The following is a 26,399-nucleotide window of genomic DNA, read 5'->3' on the forward strand; positions in this document are numbered from 1 at the left end:
TCGGCATTGGTGGAGAACTTAGGTGACCTTCCTTGGTGTGTCTGCACTTAGCACACTCCACTGAGGACTGGGTCCACTTTTCTTGTACCCTGTCATAGGGGTAGAGTGTCACCACATCTACAACTGCAACTTCAAAGGGTATACTGTCAAACATGTCAGTTTTCACTATTACGTGTGATCCACCTTGCGTATATAATAACTAAATTTTTGTTATTTTGTTCGTAGATAAATAACTAATAAATCTCATATGTCTCGCAACTTGGTGCAAATATTTTAATCTGACACATGTGAGTTTAAATTGATGCTGTCACCTGTAATCGAATCCAGGTCCAATACATGAGTTATCTTTTGTATTACACCCAAATTAATGTTTCCTTTGGACTATAAATATATCAGTTTTCAAGGTAAATTTTCTAAAACGTCGTACTTACTTACTGATTTCATCCCAGATGACTCCATTCATTTCACTTCAGTTACTTTAATTCAGCTCGTATATATTCCTTGTGGCAGGGTAAGTCAGAGTTCTCCACTAAATATGTTCCCCCAGTGGTGCTATTCCCATATATCCTACCTCATCGGTGAACCTCTTGTTGTATATCATAGGTGGAAACATCAGTGGGACATGGACATTTATGTTCAGCAGAGATAGGCAATATTTAACCTAATTATTAAATTAACGCTGTTACTGAGTAGTACCTAATAAACAAATAATTCCATGCCGGAACCTTATAGACTTTTAATAGGATAGGACTACCAACAAGAAAACAAGTTTTTGCCAGTTATCTAGTTTCTGGATACTCATACAAAGACTATTTTGTTCATAATAAAATGCTTTCTTTGTGCCATCAAATTTTCTATATTTTAAAACAAGATAAATAAACTGTTTATTATTTCAAAAGTAACTGCCATAACTGTTAATACATTTATCCCACTGTGACAGAAGATGGTCAGTGCCTTCATGGAAAAATATTTTGCAGCTGCCTACAGAATTATGATTGTATCAAGGCATGCACCTCTTTATCTGAAGCAAATCAATGGCCATAAATGTCTTTCTTTAAGGCTGTTTTAAGTATGCTGCGGAAGTTTCGCTGGGAGGCCCTTACACATCCTCCATTATAGTTATGATCTGTTCCAATGTGATACCCATATTTTGGAGGCCTGAAGAAATACAGTTGTGCCCTTTTATTTCCGTCAGTTGAAGAGTTGCCTCTCTGGATACAATAATAGTTTCATAGGCAACCATGAGCTTTTCGTCCTGAAGGCAATGACCATTTTGTCTCACAGTGTGGTAATTGTACAGGGTGTTCCATTTAGCTGATGATCACTTGCATGGGGTTGCATTTTCTGGCCACTGAAGCTGCACAGTCTAGTCGAATGGGTCTTGCATCTCCCTGTTAACACTGCACTACATGTAATTTAGGCCGGTGTCATTAGAACAGTGAAACAAACATCATGAGTGTAACAGTGAAGTCTCAACAAAGCTTCACGTTTTCCAACAGGATTTGGCAAGGGCTTTGCACACAATTCACAATGTGTTCCATGACAGAGTTATTAGCAACAATATCTGGCTCACTCAAAGACCCAATTTAACCACCTGCAGTTTCTGTTTGTTGGGAAAACTAAAGGATAAAGTGTACAAAACAAATCCACATACAGTACAGGAACTCAAGGATAATATCTGCGAGTCAGTTAATTCAGTTTCTCAAAGAGAATTACATTTTGTGATGAACAGTTTCTTGAGTAGATGTCAGAAATGCATGCAAAACCCTGGTAGGCTATTCCAGCATCTCCATGCATAACATGGATGAATACAAAATTTATTTGCATATATTTTAAATTTGGTACTGCAGTAGTAGATGGGCAAAACGGCATCTGATTCACCAGGCAACAAAGCGCTCACTGCCCACCATCTACTGTGGTGTGCATGTGGTCATCAGATAATTGGAACACCCTGTATTAACAGTTATGGCAATTAGTTTTGAAACAATAAAAAATTTACTTACCTTTTTCCATATGTCTCATTTCCATTTGAGTTCCGCTTATAGAGCAAAGTAAAGCATAGCAATTTTACTTTCAATTTTGTGTACACCTATCAAAAAGATTTTGTTTTTAAATATGATTTCTTATCAGTTGAAGGAAGCATTAATACATTATTTAGAATCTTAACTAAAGCTTAAGTGAACCAAAATTAAAATGAGTTCCTCACATCTGCATCTACATAAACAACCACATAGAACCCTTGTAAAATATTGCTTCATTATTATGAAGTATTTCACTAGTTTGAAAGGGGGGCCTACTTCACTGCCATCTGCAACCTACAAACTGATTAACTGGTCCTGGAACCTGCTCCATAGTTGTAACTGGAACATTGCAATTATCACTTTTAATTAAGAGGTTACACTATCAATAGTGCTCTGATAGCCCAACAGTTAAGGTACTGCTCACAAAAAGCATGAAATCTGGGTTCGAGTCCTACTGGGGCAAGGTTTTCACTTGCCACCACATTAGTCACTTTATTAATCTGTGCATCAACTGCAATCTCTGCAAGCCTGTAGAAGCATGTGCAACATATGCTACTCAAGTATTTTCTACATTACTTCACTAAAAAAGATAGAACACAGTTCCTACTTTCATATGGATTCGTTAATGACAGATGGTGGAAACAAGAAATGAAATGAAAAGGAACTATGAGTGCTCTATAGGAACAGGGTCACTAAGACTGATGGCACACCAATTAGTCTACATCAGATATGCGGATGGACTGGGGCCTCTTCCAGTAACAGTCTGTGATAGGTCACCAAAATAATGGAACTTCTCAAGTATAAGAGAAGGGTGCAGGTTACATGAGTCTTCAAGAAGGATCAAAGAATAGACTTGCAGAACTACAGACCCATCTCACTTATGTCACTCTGTTGGAGAGTTGTGGAACACACACTGCATTACACAAAAAGTAAGCAATGAGAAGATGTGGTTGGATGTCAATGTAATTGTAGTGTCAGATGTTGGGTGATCACTGTTAAGGACATGGAGATGCCACGCACTTGTGTGAGACAACATCACCAGAACCTGATAGATTTTGAAAGAGATCTTGTTATTGGTCTCCATTTGTCCGGCTTGTCAAATTGTGAAATTTCCGCATTTGTAAGGCATTTGGATGTGACAGTGGGCAGCTTGAGAGCAGGCTTACTTGTTGGCAAGGTTCAGTTCAAACACATCTGATCATGACAAGGTAGGACTGCTGTATCTTGTACCAAGTACATCATAACCACTTTACATATGTGCCTACCATCCAAGAACAAGTAATGGACTGACTGCAACAGTGTGTCATCTCACACCATTAGTTGGAGACTAACAGCAGCTGGACTAGGGAATTACTGCCCCATATGAGGGCTGCCATTAACACCACAAAACAATCAGCTGCATTTGGAATGGTGTATGACCAGGAATCATAGACTGCTGATGAATGGCATGGCATTGTGTTCTTCACATTCCAGTGCCAGTATCTTGGACATCCAGCACATATTACAAGAGTTGTGGGCCAGCTTGCCTCAGGAGAGAACTTTTCAACCAAATCAGGGCATGCATTCAAGCTGTGGGGAAGGGCAGGGGGGAGGGGGGGCGTTAGGGGGGAGGAGGGGGCGGGGAGAGTGCAACATCAGAATCGGAACCGTGTTCATACTGTCAAGTTCTTTGTAAATTTGACTTGATTCATCACACACACCATCGACCCATAAAGCTTCATTTTGTTTTCTTGTCAAACAATAAACTGGCAGCGAAGATTGCAGGAATTCTTTTTATTCCCTGATTACCGGTTTCAGCGAAACTAAAGCCGCCATCATCGAATCTAGGGAGGACAGAAAACACTATAAAAGTGGGCTTGGATTCCACTTATATAACATGTATACATATAAATTTAGTTGCATACCTTATGCCACCTTACGTGATCGCCACGTACACTACAGAACAGGGTCTTTTACAACTACATAAGTACATAGTTGACATAAGGTGGCATAACTTTTTGATATTGGTTTTGTTAGATGACTGTGGTTCATTTACATGAGGCTGCCACACATTTATACTTCTTATATTAAGTGGTTCTTGAGACCAAAATCCGTAGTCTCACAAGCAGTGTGTATTTTATCAGTATGTTTTTTAATGTAAGACCAGACGGGTGTGCATTTGTGTGATCCTGCAGTGTTCTTAAATTTGTAGATGACTTTTGGTAGGTTTTATATATGACCAGACAGATGTGCACTTGTGTAACTCGGCAGTCCCAGAAAATGTGCATTTCTTTTCGGTATGTTTTATATGTAACCAGGCAGATGTGCATTTGATATGACTGGAAAAATCTGCACTCATACGCAAGGTGTGTTTTATTGGTATTTTTATTTATGACCAGACAGATATGCACTGTGTAGCCCTGTAATGTTCTTAAAATTTGTATATACTCTCGATAGATTTTATATATCACCAGACTGATGTGCTGTGTATAACCCTGCATATCCCATAAAATATTTATGTATGTTTGTATCTTATTACGTATAGGACCATTCAGATGTACATTTTGTAATTCTGCAGTTCTCATGAAGTTCGCATTTGCTTTCGATATGTCATATATGTGACCAGGCAGATGTTCAGTTGTGTAGATCTGCAGCTTTCATAAGTTTTGTTCATGTTTATGTGATAAAGTAATCTCTAGAATTATGTACAAGCCCTAATGACGTAGTGTTACCACACATGCAGAGCCTATTATGATGCGAGCTGTGACATTCATTGGCACCTCTTCTGCTAGCGCCATCTTGCGACACGGCCTGTAGTGTAAGAACAGAGCCGGAGTTGCGGTAGTACCAAGCTTACGCTTGTATGTGATGGAGACACTTAACACTTATAATGTCATCTCTCTTGGACGCCTATGTGCTACATATGACAATTTTGTAAGGCCTGCGTGTTATAGGCAACTATTAATATCACCATTGTTTGTCTTGATGTTGTAACCTGTAGGTGTCCTAAGGTATGCAACTAAATTTATATGTATACATGTTATATAAGTAGAATCCAAGCCCACTTTTACAGTGTTCTCTGTCCTCCCTAGATCCGATGATGGCAGCTTTAGTTTCGCTGAAACTGGTAATCATGGAATAAAAAGAATTCCTACGATTTTGGTTACCAGTTTATCATTTTACAAGCATCTAGATTGCTCCTACATGAGCACAATGTGGTCCCTACATTTTGTTTTCTCCTCTCCATCTTGATGCAAGATTTTCTTTGTCATACAGTGTATTTTGTGTCCACAATGAAGGCTTTTTTGGATTCCTAACAGTTCCTCTGTGGGAATCAGCACAAATTAGGAATCAGCATGGATTCTATAAGCACTTATCATATAAAACTTTCTTAAGCTTTTGGTGAAAAGGTAGCAAGGTCCAGTTTTATGTCATGTTTCTTGACTTCCAGAAAGACTTTGATACTATTCAGTAATGTTGAACAAATCAAAATGTCTAGGAATTGGGACATCCATTTTATTTTCTAGTAGAATACTAATTAAAGAAGAATCTAAGTAGCACACTTGGGCTTTCCATCAACAGGAAGCGATCATGTAAATGTCTGTCTCTAAATGATACGACATTTCACCGTGCAGTGCATCACAATGTCCAGGAAGAAAGAATACAAATGTTGTGCTTGAAAACTCAGACTGTTCTAGAAGAACACACAATTTTAGAGACTGGGTAAAAGTCATGAAGGAACCTGTACAACAAATAGAATAACAATAAAAATGAAGTAGCTCATGAAAAAGAGACAGCAAATAAAAATTTAGACTGGAAGAAAAATTCTACTGAGATGTTCTAACAACAAGTTCAGTAACTTTTGTCCTTCATATAACTGCTAGTTTTGAAAATATACAAATCACTCAACTTCTTAACATATTTTGCATGGCCTTCTTTTTAAATCTACTTAACCAACCGTTAGTGGGTCTTGCTGGTAGGGTGGGTCTGTAAGCACTTGAAGGTATTGACCATCCTTATTTTTTCACATGGTTTGTGAGTGTTGTCTGAAGTGCATCTGTTGAGTGTAGGTGGCTGCAATCTGTGTGTGTGTGTGGGGGGGGGGGGGGGGGCGGCAGGGGGCGGTGTCATGATGCTGACAATGATGGAAGAAATTGAGGATGAAGCACAGTGATGACCTCTCCTCTCCTTACCAGCCTAATGCAGTAAAACCTTAGTAATTCAGTCTAATTGTGGCGAGTTTCAGTTCAAATTATTGAAAGTCTGAATTGAAAATATTTATCTGAAGCTGTAATTAAGAATATAACATAAGTTGTATGTAATGACAATTTTTTTGAAAAGGATAGATTGTTACTCACTGTATAGTGGAGATGCTGAGTCACAGACTGGCTCAACAAAAAGACTGCTAAACAAGTATTCTTTTGGCCAAAAGGCCTTCTTCTGAATTAGGCAAAACACACACACACATATTCATGCAAATGCTGCTTACATACACGACTTCTGTGTCTGGCTGCCAAGGGCAGGATCAGCAGCCAGAGACAGTGGTCATGTGTGTATGAGTTGCATTTGCGTGACTCTGTGTGTGTGTGTGTGTGTGTGTGTGTGTGTGTGTGTGTGTGTTGTCTAATTCAGAAGAAGAAGGCCTTTTGGCCAAAAGCTTACTTTTTTAGCAGTCTTTTTGTTGTGCCTGTCTGCCAATCGACATCTTCACTATATGGTGAGTAGTGGTCTATCCTTTTCATAAGGTTGTCGTTATTCCAAACAGGATTTTCCATTGTTTGGTATATGTAGTGATTATACTTTGAGTCTGTTACATGCTTGTGGCCAACAATTCACTCACAGGTGAAGCAAATGGGAGGTAGGGAACAAAATTAACAGTTCAAAATAATGAGCTTGACATGAAGGATATCCACTTAAGCATTCAGCAGTTCACTTTGTGATAAAAAATCAGTATGAACTATCAAAAATTCCAAATTAGTGAAATCTGAATTAAGGAGGGTTTGCTGTGCTGGCGATGAACATTTTTCCCACCCAGAGTTTTTGAATCGGCTACCTCCATGTCGAGCACCATCACCTGTGCATAAGCTAGTGATGTTGGTTATGGAAGCAAGATACAGAATATGTGGAACAATCACTTAAGGTAGTTGTCAACAAACAGGTTCTTATTCTATTTCTCTAAACCTTTGATCAAAGCCATTATAAGGATAATTTTTATTGGCAGTCGCAATGCTTAACGAGGTCTACCAGACACAACAATCTGCTCTCATACTAGTGATGAATATTTCCTCCATTACCAGTAATCAAATTGGCTATCTCTAGGTCAAGTGACACCACATGTACATGTGTTAGCAACAGAAATATAGTCCAGATTCCTAAATATTTTTTTAGTATTTTTGAATTTATTGGACTTTGTGCATTATGTTATTATCTCAATCTAGAAGGCAGCCATTAATTATCAAAAGCAGTCTACTATTTCCTTTAACTGATGTAAATAACTTACATCATTTAAAGGAGAATTGCCCAAAATATCTACAGCTCACCAAACTGACTATGCGCAACTGGAGACATGTTAAATATTGGAGTTGTAGTTTAATTTTAGTGAAACAACTTATGAAGTGTTCCTAAAATGATCTGTTTGAATCTAAACTATTTGCTTTGGTTTCAGTTTGGAGGCTCTGAAGCAATAATTACTGCACTGAGTGATGAATTTCCCCTGATTGGGAACCACAGAGCAATTTTTGTAGCCTGCTTGTTCACTTTATATTTTATTGTTGGACTGGCTTCCTGTTCACAGGTACAATTTAATTATTTTATCTATCCTTTTCTTTGTCTCTGTTTCGATTTGTTGCTTAAAACATGATATTCAATACAAACTGTAAGAACAAAGAGTTTGCAAAAAGAATCCACCTCTACACATGTTGTTTTTAATATCATGGAACTAACACAAAAGCCAACATATTCAACACAAGAACAATAGACTGGTGGTAGTCCACTATGCACAAGTCAGTTGACAGATGTTACTACAGTTTGTAGTGAATGTGTAGAATATTTATTTATTTTCTAACTTCCTCCCCAGCTCACACAGTCAGCTTATCTGATGTAGCACTAACAAATTATAAACACAAACCTTCCTCATGAATCTGTGGAACTATGTAGGCCTATGACTGTTTAATAGTAACCATTATAAAATTAGTAATGTACAACACTTTATTTTTGCACATAACACAATCATGCATGTGTTACCAAACCAAAAACATCGCAATGGAATGGGTGTCAAAGAGGTTCAGTCCAAAGAGGCAACTATCATGTATCAATAGACACCAAACAGCCCCCACCCCCTTACTACCAGCAGTGGAGCACAGAGAAATGACAGTCCGGTGGGGCTGAGGAGGCGACACCAAATTGTCAGACCTGTTGCGTGGAGGCTTGACCATTACGGCGGACACCGTGAAATCATGGAGCCATTAAGGAGGATGAACAGGATGACCCGCTCTAGTAATGGACATAGAGTGTGGTTACGATGGAGTGGGGTTGGTGGAAGGATTCTCCAGAGAGCATGGGTGAGTGAGGAGGATGAACAGCAGACCATCTTGCAGTTGAAGAGAAGGATCATCAATGGGATATGCTGAGACATCAACAATGAATCTCATTATGCCCGAGTGGGTGGAAGAGGCAATGGTTCTCGAGGCACGGTGGCAGGCACACCCAAGGAGGCAGCAGTTAAGTGGGTTTCCACTTCAAAATGGGTGAATGGCACAGCACAAGACTCACTTTCACTGAGAGGTGAAGCACACAGCACTGCACACGCACCACTTTCACTGAGAGATGAAGCACATGGTGTCAGTTAGTTGGTACTATGGGATGGGGAATCCACACCAGATGAAGGCTCGGAAGAAGCTGACGGAGAGAGAACAGAATCATTCAGGATCCATGCTGGTTTAACACAGTTGACTGACACCATATGGCATTTGCCTTGAAGATAAATGTCAATAGTGTTCACAGCACTAACAATGACCTTGTAGGGGCCTGAATATGGAGGCTGAAGGGTGGGCTGAACAGAATCATCATGAAGCATAATGTACTCACAATGTGGTAGGTGTGGCACACAACGTGTAGGAAAACTCGAGGTGTAGAGTGACAACTAGGAGAAGATGGTCACATGTGGACCACATGTGACCACACAGGCTCAACAGAGGTGGGCAACTCAGTCAAATAAGGAGGAATGCCATCTGCAAAGAACTTGGATGGAAGAACAAGAGGTTACCCATAGACCTCAGCCAAAGAGGCACTTAGGTTGTCTTTGAAAGCAGTACCGATCCCTAAGAAGACCCACAGCAGGACCTCCAACCAGGAGGCATCATGGCACAGAAGAGCTGTTTTTAGAGTCCTATACGAATGTTCCACCAAGCCATTGCTTTCAGGATGATGTACCATTGTGTGGAATTTGTTAGAGCCACACAAATCACAGTTCAGTGAAAAGTAACGACTCGTATTGCCGCCGCTGGTCAGTTGTGACAGAAGGACAGCCAAATCATGCGAGCCAGTTACTGATGTAACCTCACGCCACAGAGTCGGCCATAATATCAGGTAGAGGGACTGGTACAACCCACCTGATTGTGTGATTGATAAGGGATAGTATCTACTGACAACTGCCTGAAGGGGGTAAGGGTCCAACGAGGTCAAGATGAACATGGTGAAATCTGTCCTTAAGGGTATCAAACTGGCCTAGTGACAGATGGGTGTGCCGAACAGTTTTGCTACATTGGCAAGGGAGGCAGGTCTGGGCCCAAGCATGGCACTCCTTGTTAATGCCCCATCATACAAAACACTCCAACCAAATAGTAGCCTTAATGCCAGGGTGTGTAAGGTTATGTAAGGCCAAAAAGACTTGAAAGTTAAGAGATGCAGGAACCAGATGTCTGGGAGTGCCTGTGGATACATCACACAAAATAAGAGATGTCGAGATGGGAAAATGACATGATTGTATGATCAGGAACAAGGAAGGGTCATTGATCATATCCTGCACCTCTGCATCCAGAGGCTGTTGCCTTGCTAGTTCATTCAGGTCAATGGCAGAAGAGATAGCATACATGCACATGACATGTAGGCTCCCATGATATTGTCAGACCCTTTAATGTAACGGATATTGCTTGTATATTGACACACGATATCCATATGGCGGAAGCAGCAAAGGTGTATATCAGGCGAGGAGTTGCAAAGGGCATCAGCCAGTGGTCAGTGGTCTGTAAACACAGTGACTTCTCATCCCTCAATGTCCTCTCAGAAATAATGTATGCCTTGTAAATGGCCAGGAGCTCCTTGTTGAAGGTGGACCATTTGCTCTGGGAGGCTGAAAGTTTTTTGGAGAAGAAACACAGAGGTCAAGAGAGATCACCAACGTGCTGCCGTAAGACAGCTCTCATGGAGGTTTCACTCACATCAGTAGTGATGAATAGGCGAGCATCAGCAGTAAGATGTGCCAATGTGACTGCTTTTGTAAGAGCCATCTTGATGTCATGGAAAGAGAGCTACATGCCTTCAGGCCACTGAACCTTGTGAGACCCAGAAGTGTCCTTTTCAGCCAAAGCATCAGTTAAAGAACCTCGAAGAGAGGTGGCACGGGGAACATGACATTGAAAAAAGTTCATCATCCTGAGAAACCATCTCAGTTCCCAACAGGTTTCAGGGAGAAGGAGGTTATTGATGAAACTGATGTGATAAGATGTTGGGCTGATCCACTTGGGTGACACAAAATGTGCGAGAAAGGACATGGGAGCACCAGAGTTGTGATTTTTTGTGTTTGATTTCCACACCGTGGTCAGAAAGGACTTGTAGAACCTGTTCAAGATGACGTTCATGTTGCTCAACAGAGGGAGAAAAAATGAGGGTGGCATCCAGGTAAGTAAAGCAAAAGGGGAGCAAAAACAATAGATTGCTGCTAAATCTGAGCTGCGTCTTTAACACCATACGGCATAACCAGTATTCAAACAATCCAATGGTGGTAGCGATTGCTGTTTTCAGAATGTCATCCTCAAATATCAGGATCTGATGGTACTCTTTGGGGCAGTCCATCACGCTGAAAACTTGTGCACCATGAAGCTACTGTAGGAAGTCCTGAATGTGGGGAATAGGGTAACTGCTTAGAGATGTACAAGCTTTTGGTTTGTGGTAGTCCCCACACAGGCAGAAAGAACTGTCTTTTCTCGGCACCAGATGAATAGGGGATGGCCAGGTGCTATCGAAGGGGCATACAGTACCTACAGCTAACACTTCCTGTACCGCAGCCTTAGCATGACATAGCTTGGTAGTGTTAAGGCAGCGAGGTCTGCAATGGAGTGGGGTTATGCCTGTGATATGCAATTACTGTTAGTCATTGGGCCACTGTGACATGCAGACTCATTAGTCAAAAGAGCAGGCAATGTCGAGAGAGAAGTCTGAGGCAAGGAACACGAAACACAAGAAGCATTAATGTCACTAACCTGAGAAATGGTCAAGGCGTTGAAGGCGAATGCACAGAAACCTCACTAGAGGGTGCCTTCAAAATAGAAAACTCTTCAATCATCTGGTGAGCTAGCTGCAATTTATCCATCATGTTGATGATCTGTCAGCGAGTGTTGTTGCTGGAGTGAAGAGCAGAAATGTCGCAATGCTGTGACACAATGACGGTGAAAACAGCTGCGAGAGACACAGCTAGGTGCATACATTTGGTAGATGCACAAACCAGTGTCTCAGACAAATAGCCCAGAAAGGTCATGACAGGGAGCAGAAACAGTGGATAGTGTGGCATGATGATTAATGCAGTAACACTGCCATATGGGGGTCAAGAAAGAGGCCATGGCAGCAAAAGAAATCGATCCCGAGAGCCAGAACATCCAAATCAGCCACTTGAAAAGTCTAGCTAAGAAGCAAATCAGGAGAGAACTGCAGTTGTAGAGTCACAGTAATTGGAGAGTGTTTAACAGTATGTAGAACCATCGATGATGGAGGAAGGTCTGTTGGAGCAAATGACTTCAGAATCATGTTCAAATCGGCGCCAGTGTTGACCAGAAAGGAGGCCTGCATAGTGAGATCCTGCATGTAAAGCCTACCAGAAGGCAGGTAATTCAGAGATAATGACTGATTTGAGAGGAGACGCTGAGGAGAAACAGCGCGGAGTAGGGAACCTAAACTGAGCCACATGGCACATTTGGATCCCACGCACATGGAGGATGGCATTCCATGCTGTGTCAGCAAACGTGATGTGGAACCAGCATAGAGGATATCCTGGGTGCAGTGCACAGCAGGATTCACATGCATCATCTGTTGTGCTGTGCTGGGTACCAGGAGCGGGAGGTTCTGTGGGAGGGGGAGCCAGCAATGCTCAAGTCTGGCCAACAGGTGGCAATGATGTTGCCTCATGCAGTGTGCGGCACCCTCATCTGCGAGGAGGAGCGGGTGTCGGTGAGGCAGGTGAGCCAATCATGTCAGACGAAGAGAGCTTGGTAGAGTGTAAGAGAAGCCAGTGGTGGATAGTGTTGTATACCCTATCTGCAAAGCGGAGGCAAGCATCCAGGGGGGCAAGCATCCAGGGGGTCAGTTACGTGTGACGACAATTGCAACTGAAGGTCATGTGGTGGGAGCTTGACCATCCAGAAAGTCCACAGGGTGGAATCAGGCTGCACATCTGAATTGACAAGGGCATTCAGCTGCCTCCAAAGTTTCAAAGGAGTTTTATCTCCTAATGCTTCCTCATAACTGACATAGGGCAAGGCATCTTGAGGAGAGTGAGAGACACACTTCGTAGTAATCGACTTGGTGTTTCTGTACTTTTGGAAAGAAGATGGGGAGAGTATAGGTCACTGATTAGGTCAGTATATTCATGGAGATGTGATATACGACACATGAATTTTGTGGCATCACTGTGCACATCTTTTATGTTGAGGGTGTTATCTAATAGCACGAACCAAGTCTTCAGGCAATCAAAGGAAGTGGCCAACTTGGGCCGATGTCACCACCAGAGCACCAAGGGTTGAACGGATGGGTGGCAGGGTAGTTAGCTAGTGCAGTGGAAAGTTGTCACTGATCTGTGTGCCGTCCTCAAAGGAATCACGTGGGAGAACTGACACGGTGAGCACAAGCAGACCTAAAACAAAAGTAGGTGCAGTAGCGACCAGCACAGCAGACGAGCCGTAGCCTGAGGTCTGTGCGGAATCCATAAAAATGGGGTGCAAAAATCTCAACATGGCAGGTGTGCATGGATGAGAAGCTGGCAGATGCATGTAAAAGTGGGCAATGCGTCGACTGACATAGGCGCAAGAGACAGTGGTGCAGAAAGTGGCACGTCGCCCAAGGTCTCTGTGATGGCCAGCAGAGTGCAGCATAAAACAATGTAGTGATAGGAACAGATTCTGGCAAAGTTTCAATACTGTCAGCGTACAAACCAGTGCAAATGGTAGCAATACTGGCACTGGGAAATGAGTAAGCATCACATGAACCGACTGTCACAGCTGTGGAATCCTCTTGCTTATCTGGTGGAGAATTGGGATATGGCCAAGTCGATGCGTTGTATGGTCCAGTCGACACAGTGTCACATTGCTGCAGTGTGACTTGGCCTTCGTGCCACAGAGCCATGTACACAGACAGCTTGCCACAGAGCCATGTACACAGACAGCTTATAGGCAGCATTTGTGGGTCCAGAAACATGAGTAGATCAGGTGTGACTGAAAATTCTACTGCAGGCAACAAACACAAAACTTGCAATACACCCAGTACACACAAATGGGAAGAAACAAAGCCTCTATTAGAATCCATTGTCTACAATGGTTATGTGAACATAACTGTGTAGATTGGTGAAGAAAATTTGAGAACCACATGTAGTTGGGGTCACCAATGTGTAACTATGTATGAATATTTAATAGTAACCAATATACAAATAGTAGTATACGACAATTTAGTTTTTAACTTAAAATACGATATAATACGATTATGCACATGTCATCAAACGAAAAACATCACAATGGGAAAAGCATTAAACAGTCCCAGTCCATAGAGGCAACTATCATGTATTGATATTCACCACAAATCAATCTGTCTATTAGTAAAATCCGTATCAAAATCCCTATAGTAATTCCTGTGATTAGCCTTCATGCACAGACAGAAAAATGTGGCAGGGGTCTATAATTTATAATATTTGTAGATTCTAGTCAAGCTTCATTGCTCTCTGGAATTGCTGCAGCGGTTTACTGCTTTTCCCACTAGGTGCCGCCTCAACCAGAGTGACCAGCTCGCAGCTCCCACCACTGCAATAAATGTCACTCCAGATGGCAACTAAATATGGAACAGACAACAATACATTTATTATATGCACATCATTACCATTTTTATAAATTATATACACAAACCTTGCCCATGGATCAGTCTACCCATTAGTGAAAACCACTTCAAAATCACTACAGAAGTTCATGAGATTAGCTTTCACACACAGGCAGAAAACTCAATGGGGGGACTTTAATTTATGATACATATAGATTTAATTATATTTTCTTCATTAAACTCCAATACAATTACTGTACAAACATCATACATTTGGTTCTTAGTGGTACAGGTAGTAATTACAACAATCAATAATACCCATCATAATTCAGTACAGTCTTTACACACATTACTGTTGCAATGATCATTAGTGTACCACATGCCATAAATCCTAATTTTTATGAAACTGTTTCACTTATTTATAAAACACTTGAAACATCACATGTATGGCTTGTATACATCTTACGTGCATTCTTATTATTTGCTGTTTTAAATTCATTGAATGAACACAGATAATTTTTAATTAAAAATTTTGTCTTTGATTTGAGCAGTCTGTAGTTACTATCTTTCAGACCCTCTGGCAGATTATAATACCATATCAACCCATTAATGTATGGGCTGTTGTCCATCATTTTTAATTTTGTTCTTTGTCTGAAGTAGTTACACTTTTACCTGGTGTACCTCACTATATTTGCTTACTTAACTATGCTGACAGACAAAAAAGAAGTAATAAACTTACTAAGGTACAGGGAATAGATTGTGAAGTATTTGCACTGTATGAAAACTTCATGACAAGATGCTCTGGAGCCTAGTTCATGTATTATCCTTAATGCTTACATTTATAGCAGCAGAACTCTGTCAAGATGAGTGCCTGCAGCACAACTCCATTAGTAGCTGTAGATATTTCTAAATACAGCCACCTTAATTATACTGTCTATGTTCTTGAAACAAGTTATATCAATAAATAATAATTACAAGATAAACAAATCTGTATGCACTGTAACTGTTCATTGCACATTTTGGACATGGTTTTCACATCTTCGGAAATACTATTTTTAACAATGTTTTGATGATTTGAAAACGGGTCTCAGCCCAAAATTAGTTATCGAGTGAATAAAAAAAATTAAATTGGCGTCTTTGAACTGATTGTTCATTGTACTAGAAAACTAGAGTTGTAAATTTGTGAAGCTCTTCTACTGCTTATCTTGTGCATTGGACTGTTATGTCTTTAAATATACCACTCTCGAAACAGGTAAAATGTGCTCCAAACTTAACAAATATTCAATTTGGATCTTTCTGAATAGTGAATTAAATGAATTTTCTTGAGATTTTTGATTTGGATAAAATCAACAATGAAATCATTGTTAGTTGAATAGATTTGTTGTGAATCATTCAGATCTTTGTATATATTTTCTCCAAACAACCTTTCAAATAATTTTCTTTATTTTTGTTTATCATAAAAGCTTTAAAGTTATTTGGTTTTGTACCTAATAATTTCAAGAAACAAGCTCATAATATTCTTATAATATTTATGAAGTTGATTGTCCCATCTTATACTGAAATGCATGTTTTAAGTTTTTACACTGAACGATAATTTGAGGAAACCCAAAAGTCACTGTCATGATACAACAGGAGGACCGTCTCTCAATCTTCAAAGTGAATTTGTCATTTTTGAAACATTCTCCACTTTTGTATGTGTGCACAAATATTAGTAGGAAATATTACACTGTTCAGTTACACATGACTTCATGTGCAGATATTCACCATTAGGGATAACAGTTAACAACATTTACTTGGTTATAGTCATGCGGATATGTCCTATCAGATAATAGACTCCAGTTTTTGGTTCTCAAACTGTTAAAAAGCTGTCTGACTCATTTCAGCTTCCATCTGAATTTCTTATCCTCCACATGAGAAAAAATGTTGCCTGCTCAAATATTACATCAATTGGTAGAGTTGAGACCTCATGTGCGGTACTGTTAGAGCAGATGCAAACAAGTAGCAGATCCAACTAGGCAGCACCATCTCACAAATGATCTAAACGACTTCAATATAAAGTTAAGACTTACAAATTTTTATCTATGCAAGAAACTGACATTTGCAAACTGCTTGTCATTTCATTGCTATATTTGTTTGTGTGTCGGAAACATTGAAGAAAATTTCTTTGATTGCTGGAAAAAGGGGACAAATATTTCTGTACTCGTGGAGTCAATGTTCTGTCTGTTTCAAGTAATGGTAAATCAATGATTAAATTTTTCATAATATTATGGTGTAGAAGCGTCCAAACACCAATGCAATAGACTGCAACACTTACCAGCCATGCCTCAATTTGACTAGACCAAAACACCTGTATACGTACCACACACTTAAGCTGCAACAATGAAATTAACTAGAGAAATCAATTATTACTTAACAGTGTATGAAACTAACAAATGTAGATTACTTATGAAGTTTTTGATAACATGTGAAATCTATTTTTACAACACATTAACCAAAGCATAACATTATCAAAAAAATATAATTTCATTTTAGGGAGGATTTTACTTCTTCCATCTACTTGATCGTTATGCTGCTGGTTATTCGATGTTGTTTGCTGTATTATTTGAATCAATTGCAGTCTCATGGATATATGGTAAGTAATTCTATTTCTCTATGTACTGTATAAGTTTATTGGCGCAATAAGTTATTGAAATTTGTTAATGTTAATTTGTTGTAAACTGACATTGTGAGACTGTTACTGTATAAAAAACAGGTTAATCCTTACAAGAAGTAAAACAAGCAAGTACTGCTATAATTCTGTTTATCTGATTAATAATTGTTACACAATATGTGACTACTATACAGGAAAGCCTGTTCAAAACTGAAACATTTACGGGTCTCCTTCATTAAGCTTGCAGTTCACATTCTTTTTTTTTTTTTTCTTCACATAAAGAATATAAAGCAATGCATTTGTTAACTGAAGACATAATTTTAAAAATTACAACATGAAAAATACAAAGGCACAAACAGCAGGGATACATAAGAAAGTGTGAGAGAAAATAAGCAGTGAGATATGTAGGAAAACAGAGGAGGTTCCCAAGAATAAATAATAGTAGAAAGTAACAAGAGAGGAGAGAACAATGGAGTACTGCACTGGAAGTCCAGTTGGATGATGAGATGCAGTATATATTGCTAAACTCTGTTTCATTTAAGAGGATTAAAATAGCTGGTACTAAATAAGATAATAGGGGAGAAGAAGTGGAGACATTTCAGTTAAGACAACAGTGTGAATAAAGGAAAACAGCGTTAAAGATAGCAAGTTATAACTTTACACAATGTAAGGTGAGAATGAAGAAAAACACAGTTAAAAATAGGTAGTTCAAGGGTGGCTAGAAGAGACTGTGATTAAGGTCCCATATTATTTCTTATCTATATAAGTGATACATACATGCAGATAGTGTAGCTAATGTTATGCTATTCGCACATAAATGTGGCAAAGCAGTTGCTGAGTAAAACTATTGATATAATCCTAAAGTATGTCCACTCTTGATTTAATGCAAAGAAATTCACATTTTTTAAAATGCAAATAAAACAAATTACAGGCAGTTTGGGAAAATAAGTCAAAATGTAACTCTAGATGTGCTCTTGAGTGACAAAGCCATAGAAAGTGTAACATATAGAAATTGCTGGGAGTTCATGTTTATGAAAACTTAAATTCTAATGACAATGCAATAAAACTTGCACAGAAACTCAATTCAGTCAGTTATGTTCTTAGAATTATTGTAGATGATTGTACCTCTGAAGGTGCCAGAATGGCATACTTCAACAATTTTCAGTCTCTTGCAACATATAGAATAATATTTTGGTGTTCCACCACTTGTCGTCTAACTTACTTTACTGTTTCATGTCTGGAAAATTTCTTTTAAAGTTTTGCAGTGCAATTTCTGGCCATGTCCAGTGCTTCTTTCTTGTCAAGTCATAGATCACCAAGGATACATCTCGTAGAGCAGTTGGGTCATTCTAAATGTTCCATGCCTCGGACTTCATCACAATTGCATTTTTTGTTTCCATCATTGTTAAGGCTTCATTTAATTTGATTTGTTTTGACAGGTGCTACATCTGTTCTGATGTGATACAAATCTTCCAGCTTGATAAGTTACCGCTGTGCATTTGTAATCTCCTCCCTCCTTCCTTCTTCCAACTATTGTCCACATTAAACAGTGCTCAGTCCAAGTAATTAATAAGCAAAGTCTTTATGAAGATTTTGAGGGCAGCAAAGATTACAATAAACTTTCAAGGTTACTTAGCTTGTCATGTTGAGATGGCTCCAGTTCTTCTTGTCTATGGGTTTGATTCTTGAAGCTGAAAATCTCTCATCATGTCCTCATGGTTGGTTTGAACTAAATAAATTTGAAGATTGTTGTTGCAGAATTTTTTTTACGTAAATATATTTTCTCACACTTTAGTATATTATACAGTCTTCTAATTTGTCATATTAACAAAGCCGAGATTACATTGTTCGTATCTATTATACAAAAATACATCCGATCACATCAGAGGCAAGCTTACAACTCTCTCACTCCATGGAAAGAACAATAATCCAAAGGGTTTACAATTTTTCTTAACAAATGAATTCCTAGTAGCTTTCATTACATTATTAATTTTGACTATTATTTCATAAATGAACTAGAAATAAACATAGTAAAGACTACAGGTTTGCGTAATTAATAATAGAAATTTTAAGTGTGGAAATATTTTGCAATTTGAAAAGTTTCTACAAAAAAAAAGTAATTTTAACTGTAGATTCAGAACTAGTACTTATCAGTTATAGCTTCAAAACTAAAATATTTTATAAAGTAATTTCTTTTCACATATTTTATCTTGAAACATAACATACTGTGTATAAGATAATATGGAAATTCTCCGAAAAGCAATTGAGATAATATTCACCTGTCCAAAATTCAAAAAATAGTGATGGTATTGACAACTACTATTGAGGAAAAGTAAAGCTAGAGGAGGATGTCCCATTACGCCACCCACTGCCACATAAATGGAAACAATGTGTTTACAATATTTTGTGACCCACTATAAGGTTTGCTAGACGATGTAAAACTGATGCTAAAAGGTAGAATACCAGTTGTCAATGTTAGATTCCAAAATTACAAGAAAATTTTAGGTTGTATGATCATCACTTTCCTATGAACATAAGTATATGTTAGTTTACAAAAAACAGCAAAAGTTACAGAAGGAAATACAGAGCAGCTCACAAATTTCTGATTACAGCAAACAGAGTTCTTGCTTACAAGTTGTCTATAGTCCAAATAAGTGTGAAACCTGAGTAGTGAAATGGCAAAATTAACCTAGGGTGTCAATTTCCAAAATTACTAACAAAATTCACATGAAGTTGCTCAGAACGTAAGAAAAATATCTACTATACAAATCATAATCTGTACATATATGAGCACATGGCATTCAAATTTTCAGATCTGTGGAACACTCTGTCCCAAGATAAATGATACAAACTCAAAACTGCAACATTACAACACTACACTGTAGAAATAAGTTTGAAGGCAATGTAAATTACTAGAATTACAAATTGCAAGTTTACATCTATGGAGTCGCACCTTCAAACTCATCAAAAGGGAAGAAAAAATACAGACCATAAGTGTATGACAAGTGAGCCAACCAAAATACTCACGAATGATACTGACTAGAAGAATATACTCAGTCACAAGTAGAAGTATAGCACAAAATCAATCAGCCACATAAACTGGAGTATGTAAGGATATGTTGACTCATGAAAAGAGAAAATAATGAAGAAATATTAGGGCCTATGCTTACGATATGGGTACTGACCCATGAATACAAACCACACCGGGTACACACTAGCAGAAATGTTTCAAAACAACAAAATGAATAAAGTTCATAATCATATATCAATACATTCAACCATATGTAAAGAATAATTAGAGGAAGGATCTAGCCTCAACCAGTAGTTGCACGCTCTCCTTGAGTACATACACACAGTCTCAATGACTAGGGGCACCCAAAACAGAGTTAAGCATGAATTTGCACACAACTCAAGTTCCAATGAGATACAATAATGCAGTACTCAGGATAAACATAGGTAAACAGTGTCATTAATAGCTTGGAATGATGACATAATTCGGTAGCATGAGGACCAAAATCAGTGTGTGAAATCAGAAATGTATACATCTTGTTATACAGCCTGTACACAATTTATGATCACAGTCATAAATGCCTTCCATACTTTTTGATAATTGTCATACAGATTAACCTATGTACATAAATACGTAGAAGAATCATTTACAATTGATAAAAAATACATACTGAGTATTGAGGTAGGAAAATTAATTGAAATGTATGGCTACTAACCTAACAGTGCCTAATTTTTTTCAGATTCTGATAATTATTTAAAACATGTTTCATAGAACATATGCCTGAACTTTTTAAGTTTTCACATTTATATGCTGAACGTAACAAATCATCTGTCGTAGAACATCAATGTTCCACAGCATTATACACATGTCGAACCAGATTTAAAGTTACATAATGTATTGGGAAGTTGATCCCCCTACCTGAAAAAACATACATTTATGTGGAATAACACTGTCCTTCACTTAACAAGTAGTAGATTAAAAGAAATTATGTACACAAGCAAGACAAGTTGGACTGAACTGACGCAGCATCCGAGAAACACCTGCAAAATGAGGTGTGGACCATAGTCCACGATGTACTGACATAAGAATTCTGTGTTTAACATACACATATGTTTGGTTTGCACATATTAAATTTCAAGATACTATTCTTAATATTTACAGTGCACAAAACGAGTTTTCACTCAATTTACCACAACACCCATGACTTTACCCAAAAGAGTCCGTGGCAATAAAATTAATCACTTTCTGCAGAGTACACAAGAATAATAATAATATTTAACACTAATAGCATTCTAAAATAAGAAATCTATCACTAGATATTTAATGGCATTGTCACATTTCAAAATTGTAAAAGGATCTACCCATTTAGTCACATGGCATATATCTATCAAAATCTCATGGCATATATGTATCAAAATCTAAAGTACAAATCTATTACATAACAGAATTATATAGTTGTATGAACCTGCAGATATACCATCATGTCTTTGCTTCTTCCTATTCCTTTGCATTTTCATCATCTCCCTAACACACTCTTCTCTTTCTTATGCTGACAGAATTTTACATGGTGGAAACTCAACATCACCAGAAATAAAGTTAGCTGGTATGTGATTTAACATGATTTCAAACCTGTTGAAGAATGGCTGTTCATCCTCAGAATCACTTATATAATCTATTCAACTGGTATGATTCTTACTACAATATGTTTGCAACAGTCTTCCAATTTTTCTCCAGGGTTACTTGATGGATGGTACACAGAGGGTAGAATATGGCTTATTTTAGAAAGTCAACAAAGTCTTTCCAAGCTTGTGATGTAAACTGAGAAGCATTGTCAGATAAAATTATTTTAGGAATACCCACCTGATGAAAATATGTGTTTTCAAACATAGAAATGATTTACTTACTGGTAGCTTTCTTAAGAGCAAACAGCCTTATGAACTTTAAAAATACATCACCCACCACAAAATACATTCTTAGACATAGGCAAAGGTCCATAGATGTCCACAGACACAAGGTCTAGGTTACTATTCGGCAGTATGTTTTGCATTTGACATTTACTTGTGTGGTTGTTGGTCGCTCTTTGCCATCTTCTATTTGACCCTCCTTCCTATGATATAAAAACAGGTGTTTTCCTGAATCTATCGTGTACATTTGGTTGATCCACAATGACCAAAATTGTAATGTGTATAAGTTTTTAAACTATCAGTACATTGTTCTGGCTAATATAGTTTCCAATCATCGGAGTCAGTCTTATGTCTCCTGAATAAAATACCCTTGTGTACCTTATAATATTGTTCAATCTTTTCTCCTCCTTTCTTACTCAACATGCTCTTAACCAAGTTCCAATTTTGATACCTGTGGATATGTTTGCAAATTTTCAATCTTTTTCCTCTTTCACACCTCTCAAGCACATAATTTTAAACTCTTACTCTCCTTCTCCAAAGCTGTTAGATAAGTCACTCCCTAAAGATAGCCTAGACAAAGCATCAGCAACTACATTGTACCCTTAATGTTTCTGATTTCATAATTGAATTACTGTAAAAACAAGACCCTATCAGTAATTCTGTTATGGTACAGCTTACACTCCTGGAGATAACATATTGCTTTGTGATCAGTATAGATGATGACTTTGTGACCTAGTAAACAATGTTTGCTACTTTACTGGAAAAATTCCTGCACGTTTTTAATGAAACTTTTCCCCTTACTGTACATCATAAAAAAGTAGGAAATAAAGTAAAGTGGATTACTGAACGAAAAAAAATCTCGAGTGCAAGAAAAAGTCAGCTACAAAGGGAACTTAAACATAACAAAAGTCCTGATTTTGCTACCTACGTAAAAGATTAAAAAAATATTTTTAAAAAATTGTAAAGGCAGCCAAAGAACTGGCAAATAATAGATTTATATTGGATAATGAAAACAAATCAAAGGCAATTTGGTCAGTGATAAAAGCTGAAACAGGTGCCACAGGTAGAGGCCATGATATTTCTGAATTCAAGATAAAGGATAAACTATTGTAAACCCTGCTCAAATTTCTGAATTGTTTAATGAATTCTTTACAAACATAAACAAATCTAGTGTCAATCTAGCAGAGTGCCCGGACAAGGTAAATGTCTGACTTTGACACAACTGTCCTTTGATCTCATCAAAAGCATCCTGACATTCCTCAGTCCAATCTCAAACAGTATTCTTCTTCAAAAGTACACACTTATATGAAGCAGCCAAAGCATGGCATCTACAAAATTTCCTATAGAACGCAGTTAACCCAAAAAAAAAATGATTTAAGCTGTTGTTTTGTTGCGAGGAGTAGAAAAATTTGCAATAGCATTAAGTTTCCCTTTATCAGGTGCAATTCCTTTCTTAGATATAACATATTCTAAAAATTTATCTATTTTCAAAGTCATACCTCCTTATTCCAATTTTGAAAAACATCTCTTAACAGATCCAAATGTTGTTACCAAGTCTTTTCAGTGACAAAAATGTCATCAACATACACAATTAATTTTGAACTCACTTCACTTCCCAAGACAGAATCCAGAGCTCTTATCAATTCAACTACAGATACATTTAGCCCAAATGGCACCATACAGTATTTAAAACACTTACCTCCATACAAAAATGCAGGATACTTTCAAGAGTTAATTTCACGTGGAATCTGGTGAAATCCAGAGGTCATGTCCAAACTGCTCATGAATTTTACATAATCAAATTTGTGTAACAGCTCGTCCATGTTCTCGTGATGGTCATTCTCTCTGATAAGAAAGTTATTTAAGATGTCTAGAGTCCAAAACAAGTATCACTCCACCATATCTCTTACTTACCACAACTAAAGGATCATTGTAAGCACTCCTACTTCTCTCAATTACTCCCCAAATTTCCATTTTCTGATTTCTTTCTCTACATTTTTCCTTTTTGAAAATGGTATACTATATGGCTTGAGACAGAAAGGTTAATAATCTCTAAGGTAAAGCATGCTCTGATAGCCTTTCACTCTCCCTGGTCTTTCACTGAACACATTTCTAAGCTCCAATAACAAATTCCTAAGTTGTTCCTTTTGTTGGTCATTCAGAGTTTTAGCTTCCCTCACTTTAGAACCTACTACACTTTCAAAATCCTGATCCTCAGTCTCATCACAATTTATATCGTTGTAAATCATCTGCTACTCACCTTGTTTCACGATGTTTGCAGATAGTCACAACTTTTCTCACAGTTTAAAATACAAAAATTAGTTTTCACATAAGTATTACCTTTAGGTTTCAAAATAAACAATTCTTTAGCACTCCATCCAAAACAAGCCTCAACTTTCTCTGTCCAATCCATACCGAGAATCATACTTTCTTCCAAACTAGGGATCACTAAGCATCCATGTTCAAAGGTCTGGTCTTCTACACTAAAATTTAAAAGTACCTGAGATTTAACCAATTTTCTTTGATTACCAGTAGCTCCTCTTATCCTACAACTACAACGGGATACCACAAATTAGGCTACCTGATCAATCTTAATTTTAATGTAAGGTCACCCAAAATCTGATCATCCTCTCTGTAGTCAGACACTTCATGCAAAAGATCACTTTCAATTTCATCAAATTATCGGGTAAAGATTGAACACAATGAATAGATTCCATGACACAACTAACATCACTTGTTACAGAAGGAACACAAAGCACATTACTGTCAAAATTACACTTCCTGCTTAGATTCTCTTTCACTTCATTCCATCAATTGGGATACAAATTCTGACTAACCACAGCTAACTTATTCCAGAATGCACCTTTATCTAATTTATCATTAATCTGGTCCCAAACAAACTTCAAAAATGTAGGCTTTCAATGCCGGTATTGTCTTCACTTAAAACTTCCGGGCTGATAGACCCGAGGAGAGTTTTATACGCCAACCACGGCCTATCAGCCCAGAAGTTTTAAATGAAAACTTCAATAAGTTTTCACCTTTATTCTCCAGGCTCACAGATACCTCACCTTTACTGTGTGGCTCATTACTCTGCATGACATTAATGAAAACTGTTTTTACTGGACTGGTATTCCATGACCCTCACAACATCACATACCTTACCCGTATTGTCAATACCATTCACAAATAACTCTGAAACTTCATTATTCTTAAACACCATTAATACATGATACAAATCATCATCATCATCATATTCCACCAAAATTGCTTCATCAATAGCATCACTGACAGACAACTCTCATTTCCATCAGAGTCACTTACCTCACTTACATTCATTTGCAATAAGCCACCAGCCTCAGCTTACCAACCTCAGTTACTTCACAGCTTTTATTCACATCTATATAAAAAATACCACCTAGTTCAGATCCAATACAGTCATCACCTGATTTACATACATCAACAACACTGTTTCCTGCCCAAGAGAAGAAATTCTTTGTACATACTGCACCAAAATTCTCACTACTCTCACATTCTGGTTTGTGATTAGCACTTACATAATGATTATTGAACATAGTATCCCAAAACATTTGATCAAAACATAAATGAGAAATCTGATATTCCTTCTGTTCAATTTCAGATACCTGTGCCATGTCATTAACACTGTTATTATTGTCTAATTGCAAGTGTAACTTAGGGTCCTGTGCTTGTTATGTTTCCTCACCCCAAAACTGTGGACCTTCCTTGGGGTGAACTCCCCCAAGTAGTTACTTCTGTGATTGTTTCTTCTAATAAAATGCCCATGGTTACTCCCATTATTCCTATTCTGCTGCTGTTCAAAATTTGTCTCCCTATTGTCACTTTGATCTCAGTGGAAGTAACCATTATCTCTGTTTCTGTGATTACTCCCATTGTGATTTCTGTCATTCCTATTATTATGGTACATACTTCTTTCTATTGCCATATCCAGTCTGTTAACATATCGTAAAAATTTTTCAAGACAGTCATCAGGTCTGTGTACCAAATTCCACTGCAATGTTCCTGGTAATTTCATCCATCCAATGGTTTGTCAAGATATACTAATTTTTGAAGTTTATTCTTACAAATCTCTTTCAAAGTACCGTCCATATTCCTATGTTTAGGACAATTCAAAAATTCACTTCTGATTCTCCCCTGTTCTGCTTCCAACTAAAATTTATTTAAAAAACTTTTCTTGAGACTCTGATATGTTCCTCACTGACTTAAATTTAAATTCACCCATGACAGAGCTTCGCCTTCAACAAATCTTTTAACAAATTTAATATTTTTATTGTCATTCTTGCTTGACGCAAAGCTATCTTTGCAGAGGTGCTGAAAATCCACTGGCTGTAAATTACTTGGTGGAAAACATTTGATAAGAGTCTTGGACCATGGACTACTATCGTTTGCACATAGATTTTTGCTAATGCAACTTTAATGAACTGCTGACATTTTTTGATCTAAAACAGTTACATTGTTTTATGCATTTAAAAATTTTTGGTTTAAATTGGTGGCATTTTGTTGGGTGG

General features: G+C 37.9%; 1 protein-coding gene across 1 annotated transcript in view; it reads left to right on the forward strand.

Annotated features, from left to right (window-relative positions):
* The window catches only part of LOC124550003 (sodium-dependent dopamine transporter), a 552,321-nt gene that overhangs the window by 468,261 nt on the left and 57,661 nt on the right, over window positions 1–26,399 (forward strand). Inside the window, exons 10-11 of the mRNA XM_047125279.1 lie at window positions 7,666–7,794; window positions 16,824–16,923. Of these exons, the coding sequence (XP_046981235.1) occupies window positions 7,666–7,794; window positions 16,824–16,923 (229 nt within the window). The remainder of the gene's footprint in view (window positions 1–7,665; window positions 7,795–16,823; window positions 16,924–26,399) is intronic.

This window comes from Schistocerca americana, chromosome 1, assembly GCF_021461395.2.
Source record: "Schistocerca americana isolate TAMUIC-IGC-003095 chromosome 1, iqSchAmer2.1, whole genome shotgun sequence".
In the NCBI taxonomy this organism is placed as follows: Eukaryota; Metazoa; Arthropoda; class Insecta; order Orthoptera; family Acrididae; genus Schistocerca; species Schistocerca americana.